The sequence below is a fragment of the Toxotes jaculatrix genome, chromosome 2, assembly GCF_017976425.1.
Source record: "Toxotes jaculatrix isolate fToxJac2 chromosome 2, fToxJac2.pri, whole genome shotgun sequence".
In the NCBI taxonomy this organism is placed as follows: domain Eukaryota; kingdom Metazoa; phylum Chordata; class Actinopteri; family Toxotidae; genus Toxotes; species Toxotes jaculatrix.
The window spans coordinates 28,452,966-28,466,401 of NC_054395.1; the positions used below are offsets into that span (position 1 = coordinate 28,452,966).

Consider the following 13,436-nt stretch of genomic DNA (forward strand, 5'->3'; position numbering starts at 1 on the left):
CATTCACTTGATAACCGACTGTCGCACATTATGCTGTCCCATTATCATCATCATTACTGTGTCTCTCCCAGCAGAAACAGAACAGATGCTGTTTACTGTTTACAACTAAACCATCTGAGGTTGTACTCCTCAACTTTTCATGATCTTGAACAAAACCTTCACCCGGACAGTGAAGCGGTTCTCATTTCCTGCTTCTTTTTTCAGGAAGGGAAAAAGGGCTTTGGAAATTCTTTGAAACTGTAGTTTACAGGGAGAGACACAGAGAACAAACGCTCAATCAGTTTCACATATAGCAAATCCAGGGAAACTTGAGGTTTTCTTGAAAATGAAAACAACCAGTCAACAGAAGATGAAAGCTCTTTGCTGTATTAGCACCACAGGAAGTTGTCAATATATCTGTACATGTCTCTGAAACATGATAAGTTTTGAAAACATTATTTTTTTCCCCAATATTCTACTGAGAGAAGGCTAAATTAAAGCAAATGCCCAGATCAGATACAAATGTTTGCTAATTTTCTGCCTGCTTTTCTGACTTGAATGTGATTTTACAAGACTGCATTTAAAATAAAGTTCCTACCTTCCACCTGCAGTTCCCATAACCTGAGAGGCCGTCCCTGAACGCTGCAGCGTCTGATTATATCTCCTGATTTTGGACCAACATGCTCACACACAAACTCCAGCCACTTCCTGCCACACTCTCTCCAGCTCTGCCCAGGTGTGTCACCAGCAGCCAATTAACAATCAGGCCCCTCCCACTAGTTATGATGTCATCCCTCTGGCCAAGTCCCATTCTACAGCAAGTGAACATCAATCAAACTGGGACTTTGGATTACCGCTAGTAAAAGAAAGTGAATTACACCCATTTTAGCACCTTAACATTGGCCTCTTATCACTTTTAGAATGGAATCAAACATTTTATCACCAGTTTACAAGGCTCTGAATGTTTAACACCTAACTCTCTCTGTAAATTCCCAGCTGATCATTGAAAACTACAAACCTGCCCATAAACATATGTCATGCAGCTCCTGTAAATGCCTTTAAGAAACATCTTCAGACCAAACTTTTTAATCTTGCATGATGCTGCTGAATCCAGCGTACAGTTTGATGCAAAGCATTTGGACTTTTACATGTGAAAGCTGCTAAAATGTTAAATTAAATTTTATATTTTCAAAAACAAAATGTTTCTTTTAATTATGTGTTTTTCCTGAGATCTTACTTGAGCTGCCTCCCCACCAATCATAGTTTATTTTTTTTTTTTGCAGCTGCAAACAGGAAATGCACAAAGGAAATAACATACTTAAAAAGTACTTTTATAATTTTTTTTTATTTTTCATTCTGTTTTGGAACGTTTGCAGCTTGAACACACTACAGACTCAAAACCTGCTTAAAATTAGTGCAGTAATCATCTGTATCTCTTGAAGGTCAATCAAAACTAGACACAATGATGAGAACTGACTCAAACTGGAGAAGCAATAGACAAAATTTTTCTTTCTGTGCAGCAGATCATTGAAATCAGCAGAGCAGGGCTCTGTGAAAAGGGCTGATGTTAAGACAAACAAAGACAGATGGTAGATGATGTTTGGTTTGGGCCCCCAAACACTTCATAGACCCATGTTTACGTGATGGAAAGGACAGAAACGAAGTTCCACCGATCACTGATTATAAAGGTAAAAGATCTGGCAGGAGGACGTGATAATATTTTCCCTTTTATTGACGTTCTTCCAGTGGATGTTACCCCCTGCAGCCACCGTTTAAAGAGTCTCTGAGTGACAGGCCCCGTAATTAGAATGAAAAGTAAAAGCAATAATCACTGAGAGTCACTTCATTTGTGAATGAATAGTGAGGCCACCCCTCCTTGAACACACACACACGCACGCGCACGCACACGCACACACACACACACACACACACACACACACACACACACACACACACACACACACACACACACACACACACAGATTTGAATGATTCAGCACATTGAGGCTGCCAGTTAGCCACTCGGGCTGATTATTAGCCGTGTCTGGACAGGCACGGCTAACAGTCAGACCACCTGAGCTGAGTGACCATTTGGAACCAATTCAGTTACGTCTCTCTGGGATTGATTGATCTGGTCTGGCACAGACAGGAACCAATTGGATTGTCCTAAAAACTGCAACGCTGGCTGACCATTGAAGTCCGGGCAGGACTGAAGCTGACATGTTGCTGGTCTCTCCACCTGCCTGTCTGCCTCTCCATGAACCTGCCTCGCTTTCAGGCTGACGGTACGTCAGTAAAGGTTGAGATATATAGAAAATGTGGTCACAAATAAAAGCAAAAACGGTGACGAGTAAAATATGTAAGACAAAAAAAAAGATGTCAGAACAAGAGCAGATGCTCGCAGCTCTGTGAGGCTGCAGTACTTAGTTAAAGACTTTAAAAGATTCAGGAGTTTCAAATCTGACAAAGTGGGACACGTAGAATACAACAAATGGAAATAAAGCTAAATTCTTTTTTTTTTTTTTTGTCCTTCATATTTTAGAAGAAAATGCACATTTCATTATCCCAATCTGTCCAAATATTGGAAAACCAGCACAAATACAACCGGAGCAAATATAAATATGATTCCATAAAAACAGATCTTAATAACTGACTCACTGGTGAAGGAATGATTGTCGAGTCAATTTTATTTATAAAGCTGAAAATAACAAGTTTGTGCGATGACCCCCCCCTCCTTTTTTTTTTTTATGGATCAGCAGAAGAGGTTAATAAAGATCATGTTAAATCGTTGTAGTAGATAAAGTGCTAAAATCACAAATTGAGTTAAGCCATGTTCACTAAAAGACCATTTATCTGCTTCAGTTTCAGGTAGAGATTTCCTACACTCCCCAGAATGCCTTTCAACAACCCCCAGATAAAGACATGTGACCTTGCTGCTTTTGAGCTGTGGATTTTAAATGTAGATGGAGAAAATGATACAGAGAGTCTCCAGTCGAGAAAAGGTGAGTTGACCTTCATTCAAACCTTAACCTGTCTTCAGGCTGCAATGCATTCTGGGCTTTGTCCTGCTCCTGCTGCGGTGAATACTGGTCTCTGTGTCTCTTAAGATGAATTTTTCCACACGTGGCTGTTGAACACCGTAGGGAAATGTGAGATGGACCTAAACCTAATGTTTTAGGTCAATAAAAATCCTCTGCTCTCACACTGCTGCAGAGAATATCTGGTAAGTATCTGTCAAACTCAGGAAAACCATGTAAAGCAGACTGTAATCTCCTCTATGTTCTCTGTTTCTCTCTCAGTATTTACACAGATTTACATGGATTTATCCTTTAATGACTGACAGAGAAATGTAAGATAAATACAGAGAAAGATAAAAGTCAGCAAAAACAGGGATTTTTCCTTAATCCTGTGATTTGAATACCAAAAAAAAAAAAAAACAGGCTCAGTGGCTGTTTACTGATGTTTCAACGCATTGACTAGAGTCCATCTGAGGTAAATTCAACTGATTGGACATAATCTGGAAAGGCACACACCTGTCTATATAAGGTCTCACTGCTGACAGAGCAAAAACCAAGCCATGAGGTCGGAGGAGCTGCCTGCAGAGCTCAGACACAGGGCTGTGTCAAGGCACAGACCTGGGGACAGCCACAAAAAAAGTTTCTGCTGCACTGAAGGATCCCAAGAGCACAGAGGTCTCCATAATTCTTAAATGGAAGATGTTTGGAGCAACCAGGACTCTTCCTAGATCTGGCCGCCCGGCTAAACTGAGCAATCGGGGAGAAGGGCCTTGGAAAGAGAGGTGACCAAGAACCCGATGGTCACTCTGGCTGAGCTGCTGAGATCCTGCGTGAAGACAGGAGAAGGACAACCTCCCTTCACTGCAGCACTCTGTCGATTTGGGATTTATGTCAGAGAGGCCAGACAGAGGCCTCTCCTCAGTGGAAAAACACACGAAAGCCCCTAAAGGACTCTCAGACTGTGAGAAACAAGATTCTCTGGCCTGATGAAACCAAGACTGAACTGTTTGGCCTCAATTCTAAGCGTCATGTCTGGAGGAAACCGGACACCGCTCATCACCTGCCCAATACCAGCACGGCGGTGGCAGCATCATGCTGTGGGGGTGTTTTTCAGCAGCAGGGACAGGGAGACAGGTCAGGGTTGAGGAAAAGCTGAACGCAGCAAAGTAAAGAGATATCCTTAATGAAAACCCAGGACCTCAGACTGGGCCGATGGCTCTTCAGGAGAGCCAAGACAACACAGGAGTGGCTTAGGGAAAACTCTGTGAATGTCCTCGAGTGGCCTCGGAGCCCTGATTTAAAGCCAATCACGCATCTCTGCCGAGCCCTGAAAATGGCCACTGACGGCCCACATCCACCCTGACAGAGCTCTGAGGATCTGCAGAGAAGAATGGCAGAAAATCCCAAAATCCAGATGCACAGCACTTGACGCGTCATTCCCAAGAAGACTCGAGGCTGTAATCGCAGAGGTGCTTCAACTAAGCCCTGAGTGAAGTGTCTGAATACTTATGTCCATGTGATATTTCAGTTTTTCTTTTTTAAATAACAGAATGATAGTGATTCTGTTTTTGGATCATTATGGGGTTGGGAAAAAGTGAAGGTGTCTGCATACACTCTCAATGCACTGTGTACACAGAATATACAGCATGTGTGTGGTTAATATTCAGAGGAAACCATTGCTGCCTGATGGTAAGAGACACAATCCAAACTCCAGCCTCAGACACTTTGGACACTCAGCTATCAGTCCAAAGCTCCTCCACAAGACTTCTACCTTTGATGCTGCACTAACAGAGGACAGTTTTTACTGTTACACTGTCGCTGTTACACAAACACAAGAAGCTGCCTTTCAGAAAAACACAAAAATGGGACACTTTTAAGTATTTGAACTTTTTAAGTATTTGAACTTGGACAGAAAAGTCTCTGCATATCACAAAAGGGGTTGAAAATCTCAACAGGGTATCCAATATCCAAATAAATCTAAGTCTCAGTCTACAAATTTACTGAAAAAAACATAAACTCCAATCCAGTGCAGCTTTTTGACGGTGTGATTTAATCGATTTTAGTCGTGTCCCAAAATGCCAGCCAAGCTTTTTTTTTCTTTCAACTTCTTCTTTCTCTTTGTCATTGAGTCTTATCATCTTCCACACACTGACTACGATGCAAAGTGATGGTAAATGTATTCAGGTGACTGACACGAGACATGAGCAGAAACATTTTCCAGCTTTGAGAATTACAATGTTTGACGAATGCATGTTTCATTCTTCGGGATTGGATTTTACAGAATAATTTGTGTGGTTCGGATCTGAATTAAGAAAACAAGAATTCATGAGTTTTTTTTTTTTGTGAGATTCACAGTGATTAGAGAATCAGATATGAATCCACAGGGGAAGGAAAATCATCTGAAACGGGAATTCTCAGCTGCAGATGAGTCAAATCTGAGTCACACTGAGCCCTGTCCAAGTCTCCCAACAGCAACTACTCCATTAAAACCAACTCATTCTCCAGCTCTCAGCATCTTATTGTTGTTCATTAATGCAGTTCATTACTGAGTCTGCATGTAATTATACTCGTGTGAATTCCCACATGCTCTTTTTCAGAATTAGTTGATGTAATGCGAATCTTTATTTAATTCTAATATCTTTATTTAAGTCTTTTCCTGTCTTCTTTTACCTTGACAGAAAGGTCAGAGGTCATCTGCAGGCCTGGGCACCTTGCTCAAAGGCGCTTCACCAGGGCAGTCAAAAGTGTTTCTATTCTGGCTTTATGACTTATGACGGTTGCTCGTCAAATACATTTGTTTTAGATGATTAAAACCTTGATCTGTTTTCCTAAAAGTTGAAATAACTTACATTGCAGAAACACAACCTACTCGAACAACTTTCCACATTCACACCACAAGAAAAAAAAAAGAGCTTCCTGCTGAACTGGCAGCCTTACTGGTGCTGGAAAATATCACATTCAATAAAAAAGTTGTTTTTATTATATCACATCAGAGAGATTTCTTCTGTCAGGCACTGCAGGGTAGAACATGAATTTAAAATTATTTTCCGAGTGTGTGTTTTGAAGGGTTTCCTCTGTTAACACAGAATGTTACATCCTTGTTTGTTGTGCCTCTACATTAGCAGGCATTTCTCGGTCTGGTCTCGGTCTTGAGTTTGACTTCAAGAGATTTTTTTTCTGTAATCTCAGACTTGTCTTGATCTCATGGGTAGTTTGACTCTGGCTTGTTTTCAGCCTCCGGTCTCTCTGTAACTGTCTCTGGCCTTGACCAAATCCTGTTGGCTTTTTTCTTTTCTTTTCGTCTGTGTTTGTTTTGGTTTTCCTGTCCAGCATCACTGGTTGCTCTCGTAGCACATTATTCAGGCTGGTGTGCTGTCAGTCAGGTGTCAGTTCACCACAATTTTCCAATATCACAAGTGCAGCAAATTCTTATATTCTGTGGTGCATCTAATTTTTTTTAGATGTGTAGTTATATGCAGAAAAGTGCTGAAAGATTTCATTGGTACCATACAATGAAGGAAGAAATACTCAGATCGTTCACTTAAGTAAAAGTACCAATACCACAGTGTAAAAATACTCCATTATAAATAAAGGTCCAGAATTTAAAATCCTACACAAGTCTAGACGTACTATGGGGAAAATGTATTCACGTATCAAATGAAAAGTACTCTTTCTGCATAATTAGACTGTTAATGCACCAGTGTGCAAGCATTGTGCTGTATTTTTGAGGTTGTATCTGGTTATGGTGGAGCTGGTTTTAAATACAGTTAGGTAGTTTAGCCCAGTTGTTCCTATCTTAGAGGTTGGACCCCCTCCAGAGGGTCAGGAGATAAATCTGAGGGGTTGGTAGATGATTAATGGGGTTGGAAGGAAGAAAAAAGTTCTGCTACACAAGTGTGCATTCATTTTGCAGATCTTTGCTGAATTATTGGAGGGTTTTATCTCATTGGGCCTTGAGCGAGTGTTTAAATGAAAACCTCTGAGAAATCTGGAGGGGAAACATCTTGTTGGTGGAACTGCCAACAGCTCAGAGACATGTGAAACGTGGCCACGAGAAGCTGCTTTTTTTTAAAGGTTCACAAGCCAAAGAAACTGGGAACCACTGGTTTAATCTTCAACAGAGTGTTGTATTTCATGTGGTTACCATGTGTAAAACCTTAATATGAAAAGTAACTGCTAACTATAGCTGTCAAATAAATGTAGTGGAGTGAAAAGTACAATATCTTCTTCTGAAATGTAGTGAGGTAAAAGTGTAAAGTATCATAAAATGGAAACCCTCAAATAAAAACACCACAAAATTGTACTTAAACAGTATTTGAGTAAGTGTAGTGTCATTTATCAGTCTCAAACCAGACTGAAGTGGACTGTACTACAACCATGATGCTGCATTACAGTTTGTTTATCCTTGCAATTACAGGCATTTGTGAACATCTTAATGCATCATGTCATTTTATTTTAATGTGTCTTACAGAAATTTTCTTGTGATAGTGATATGTGGGCTCAGCTCAGACTGTGGTTAGTGATGTGCGAACCTGAAGAATCAAGATGTTAAAGTTGCTCCACAATGTTTGAAAAATTATTAAATTCCAGAGACTTGGGCTGCGGTGAAACTTTCATATTCCGGTCAACACGTTGTATCACATGGAGCGAATGTGGCTCTGGATGAATTTTAATCAAAGCCAACCTCACATCTACCCACAGTTCAAAGAACAGGACAGGACATTAGTTTGGATGTGCTATGCTTCCTTTAAGATTTTGCCCATGCGTCCTCTCCCCTCACATTTTATCCACCTTGCCGATCTCATCCAAAACTAGATTGAGTGTGGAGGAAAGAAAGATTCAGTTTCAGGATCGCTAACATGACAAGCAGCCGGAGGAGAGGAGCAGTGGGGTCTGACCCACACAGCTTTGATAACATTCCTGTCAACATTAAGACCATGACAGACAGACGCATCAGGGAGAGGAACTGCACGTTAGGGCTCAGCGGCTACATGCAGCCGTCCACATTCTGTCACAGTCAGGACAAGAGGGGCAGATGAACAAAAAGGCTCCTGGGTGAGTAATTCACATTTTTTTTACTATCACTGTTACAACTGCTGTGTGAGAGTGAATCCTACAAATTCAGCTTTTTTCTGGCAGGAATCTCTCGCTTCCCTGGTGGAGCTCTGCACATTTGTGTCACCGGTGAATGTGGAGGAAAGGCAGCATTTCCACACACATGCACATGAGCGGACGCACACGCAGACACATGTAGCGAGCACCTACACACACGCGCGCTGGGAATTCAATGCTCACGTGTGCACCGCGTACATGTTAAACACACACCAGCACGTATGCACACACGCGCTCATGCACGGAAGCACACCCCTCTTGTTCCCCACTCCGTCCCCGCGGTCTTACCTCCAGACTTGCCCCAGCTGCAGGACGTGAAGCACGGTTTGAAAGACCCACATGCAGACGGTACAGCAGCTCCGCGGGGGGGCGACTCTCCCTGCAGTCGCAGGCGGGGCAGAAGATGTGTAAACCGGGGTAACATTCGCGGCGTTCCCCGCCACCGCGCTCCCACCGCGCTGGTCGCTGTCCTTGGTGCTCAAAGTGTTGTCGCCCGCCGTTGCTGCTCCGCCTGCCGCGCCTGCCGCTCCCGCGCCGGTCCCGCTGCCGCTCGCTGCTCCGTCTCCGCCGCTCAGATCCGAGTAGTCGTACACGAACCACCTGAAACTCAGTACCTGGACGACAGCGGAGGGCACCACGACGAAGACGAGCGTCAAGCCGAACCACCAGTAGTCGCCTCTCAGGTAGTAGTCGGCGGCCAGCCACAGGTCGGTCGCGCCGTCGGAGAAAAAGACGAGCAGGGCGCAGAGCACCCAGCAGCAGTCCAGCAGCGTGTAGGGTTTTCCGCCGGCGGCGGTGCAGCGGGGCCGGGCGGCGGGGTTCCCCGGCTCCGGTAAGCTCCTGGGCGTGTTGTCATCTTCCACAGACACCGCTGCTCCGTCCGACTTAGCGGCCATGTTGGTTAGGATAGGAGAGAAAGACAGAGAAAGAGGTGGGGAAACGGGAGAGAGAGGGAGAGGGAGAGAGAGAGAGAGAGAGAGGGAGAGAGAAGGGAGGGGGCTGGCTGAGTGCAGGAGAGAGAGAGTGAGAGAGATTACATCATAACTAGCCTCATCATCAGCCAATTAATTGTGAGGCATCATTACTAACAGCGCTTTTAACACCATGACACCAGCGCGATGTTTTCAGGACATTCTGCGCGCAGACATACAAACCTGCAAACAACCGTGACCCGCGGGGCTGTTATTATTTTTTAAATCCTACCATTAAATCTATGCCCGTTGCATTATCCTGTCTCTGCAGTGGCTGCAGTCTGCTGCTCATCACAGGACCGTTGTTAAACTCATATTAAGGTGGTTTTATGTGCAGCTGGTGCTGAGCATCAGTTTCTGACCTGTCACTGAGGGGGACTCATCATTTCACCATGAATGTCCTGCGTCCTGTCCTCTGTCTTCTGTGCTGGTCCTGCACAATGAATCTGCCTCCAGACAATGAATGTTAAAGTGTGCTGTGCATTAACTCACATTCATAACCGATGCATTCAGCGTTTTTCAGTTTAATTTAACAAAAAAAGTCACATGACTGACACACATGTGTCAGTCATGTGAGCTTTTCAGTCAAGCCAGTCTGCTGTCTCACTGGAGCAGAAAGGTTAAAGGTTAGAAATTTTTTTCTGGGTGCTCTCTCTGCATATACGCTAACTATAGCTGTGGATGTCCAAGGCTCATTTTCTTTCTCCAGAGGAAGAAGTTGTTGTCTGCGTGTTCAGTACGATAAACACAAACAAAAGACAAGAATCCAAAACTAGTCACTCACTTCTGTGGCACTCAGCATCAGGCCAGTGATTCCTGCTGAAGATGTACATTTTTTAAAAATAGCTCAGAGGTACTGTGTATAGTTTAAGAAAAGATATTATATTATATTAATATCACCACCAAGAGTTCATCAGCATCTGTTGTTAAAGGGGATAATTTATTACTCCGTATTTTCTCCTTTTCCTTAGCTGGTCCCAGACCAGCAGCTCTCTAACCTCGCAGGCTGCCTCTGTTTTTGTAACAGGGCCTTTAAAGTGCATTTGTCTGATTGTAACGAGGCAGTGATGCATAAAGCTGACAAGACACAGAGCAACTGGTCTGTTTGCAGCAGTGACCGCACTAATTGAAAAGATCCCATAAACTCTGAGCAGAATAGGCAATAAAACTCTTTGGTGAATTACGGCTCTGCGCTTCACTGCCCTCAATAAACTAATCAGCCACCGTGTTTCCACATCGGGGCCGAGCGGGGGCTTATCAGAGCTGGGGTCAATCCAAAATGTCTGTGGAACAAGATATAAAGCCAAGTTTGTTAATCTGAAGCTATCGCTCCACTCACAAACCACCTCAGCAGCACTCACATCTGCAGTGGGTTTTCAGGTCCTGGCTGTGTCTGGCACTGACGTGGAGACTAACATGATTTGGCCAATGGGTGAGGCTCCATGACGAGCTCTTATTGGCCTTGAAATGGAGACGAGAGCCTCTGTTCCAGAAACTTCCTGACTCTGAAAATCCTGTCTAATCTTTCCATGAAACTTTCAGTCAGGGCCTGAATTATGAGTACTGTTTAGGTTTGTGGCCCCAGCATCGAGACTAAGCCTGAATCAACCTGCTATTTTAAAAATAGTTCAGTGAATGGATTCAGTTTCCTCACAGTTTCATGCTAGGATGCGTCTCCTTGGACAGCAGCTACTGATAAAATCTGTACACCCACATATTTCAAAACATTTAAATGGTCTGATCAAGAGAGACTAAAAAATATGTCCTAAATGAAGTATCACACTCCCAGATGGTTTTTAACGGCTCATTGCTGTAGAATTCAAAGCTGGAAGTGTTTTGGTTTTTGTTTCGTGGCATATATTAGAGATACACAGATTTGTCTGGATATTATTTTTGATAAATGATGCCCATTATGAGTTTGAGACCAAGGGGAGCTAATTAGAGATCCCAGATCATCACGGCTCCGGCTCTGACACACTTTAGAAAAACACAGCCGAGTTTCTGCAGCGAAGAGAAAACTCTGTCACATTCTCACCACAATCCGAAAATTAAAAGTGTTATGTAAAGTTTCTCAGTAAGCCATAACAACCCTGAAGTAAAATATACAACTGTGTCACAGTTTAGAAATTTCCCACCTGATCGACTCAGGCTACAAATGTTCTTGTATTTCTGGACTCAAGAATCCATACAGTTTCCCTTCATGCTACAAAGGGAGAGCAATAAAACAAACAAAGCAATGTTCAAGTGGAAAACCATCATCACCCAAATAAAGTGTGTACAGTTCATACAGATACTGTTGTTAGCAGGGAAACACTTCAACCACAGTAAAAACCTCAACTGCAATGAGCCCTGAGCTCCATCTCATGACATGGTCAGAGCAGTCTGTTGGGGGGCCCCTGGGCAAAAACAAAACAGACTCCTTATTACTTAGGAGTATGTACCCTCTACAAGACAGGACCACAAAATTAGCTAATACTGCAGGGAAAGCCCTTTTGGTTTAAATTCCTTGTTCAATTAATGAAACTACCAAAAAATGTTTTGATTAAATGACTAATTGATCAATTAATTATTTAATAATCTTTTCACCAACATTGACAAAATTACCATGATAGAATTTTAATTTGGGAAAATCACTGAAAACCGATGCTACCGGTGCTAATTTTTTATAAAACAATCGCCCCCATCACCTGTCAGGCCGTGCACAGGGTGGTGATGGACACAGGACTTGAGCACCAGTCTAAAGCTTTCTGACTGAATTGGAACTGCACAGTTGTGGCACCTCTCACGGCACAAAACACACAGCACAAGTATAATATAATTCCTAGACCTATGAAATCGGTGCACTGATTCATTAGAAAGTGGAGAACTGAATTTTGAAGTAACTGTACTCAGCCCGGCAGATATGCATTATAACGTGCTGATACTTCTGACCTTTTGGCACTGGTTCAATTCAAGAACTGCTAAAAACGGTATTTTATTTATTCACTTCCATCTTCCTTCGCCTGATAATGAATTTTCAGGTTTTTCTGAAAAGTTGAAAAACAGTTTGGTCTGGTTTGATTTTTCTGTCCTCCTTCCATAATAAGCAAGTATCTGCTAGGGTTCTGGATGGTAAAAACACTGTTTTGTCAGTATTCAACAAATACATCAACAAATATATCCAAGGCTAAGTTACCACAGTGCTTACAAAGCCACAAGGAGTCATGTAGCTGCTGAATAGAAATGATGCATTTTTTTAAAGCTTGTTCTCATTTAAAATGAAAATATTTCATTTTTGTTATATAGTTCATCAGAGGGGTGTGAGGTTTGTCTTGTCTGAGAAATCATCTTTTTGATTTTTAAGAACAAATTTGGTGAATGACAGTTTGTTCAATAGAAGTTCCACATTTTTTAGAGTGCCCCCTCATGGCAAGGTAGTGTAATGATTCCGAACATCAAAACTCCGTTTTCCCCCCGTCAGACCCCCTTCTGTTTTTTGTTTGTTTTTTAATGAAATTTTTGACCTTTAATTAGAGCGCCCTCATCAGGCCAGTGAGTGCAGCTTCACTGTGTGGCAGACAAAACGTCCCCCTGGGAGTCACAGTTCTCCTCCTTCTGCTTCACCTTAAATGGCATTCTGTGTATTCTGTGTATCACTCACAAGCTGTGCATTTCCTGACAAATGAGGGTCATTATGAGTTTGAGAGCGCAGGGAGCTAATTAGAGGTCTCAGATCAGTGCTGCCGCTGCTGTGATACACTTTGGTGAATTCACACAGACTCCAAGCTTCAGAGGGACTTTTAAAACATCTGCACCAGTCCACCGCTGTTTCTAAAAGAAGGATTTTTGTATCTCAAATTGCTTGTTAATTTTTAGCGGAGAGTGACAATGAAGTCGTTGGACTCAAAGCAACAACTCTGTCCTTCCATGGGAAGATTCAGAGTCTGCTGAGCTCCCAGGATGCTGCAGACCAAACACTTTCACAATGGTCAATAAAGATTATTTTAACTGTGAAAGAAGGATGGATGGTGTTTCTGGTGGATTTTCTCAAACAGCAAAAATTCTTGGATTAATATACTAAAGACTCAAGAGTGTTTCAGCCCTCTCATGAAGTATCTCACATCAAGATGTGACTTGCAGATCTGATAAGTTCAGTGGAAGAAGAAAGAATAAAACGCGTTCAGGGCGACTGATCGAAACGTTTACACTGGAGCCACAGACTGAATATCTCTGTGCCACCTTCAGAGTTGAGCTATGTTCATGACAGGACGGGAAAATAGACATATATACTTCTTTATATTTACATCAAATTCATTTGGCAGATGCTTTTTGTCCAAAAAACTTACATACCTAAGTGCATTTAAGCTCCACAGGAGCA

The 13,436-nt window shown here is 42.6% G+C and overlaps 1 protein-coding gene across 1 annotated transcript in view; it reads right to left on the minus strand.

The window, feature by feature from the left end:
- Window positions 1–9,004, minus strand: part of LOC121194990 (XK-related protein 7-like) — a 53,685-nt gene extending 44,681 nt beyond the window's left edge. Inside the window, exon 1 of the mRNA XM_041058145.1 lies at window positions 8,397–9,004. Coding sequence (XP_040914079.1) covers window positions 8,397–9,004 — 608 coding nt within the window. The remainder of the gene's footprint in view (window positions 1–8,396) is intronic.
- Between the last annotated feature and the right edge of the window lie 4,432 nt (window positions 9,005–13,436).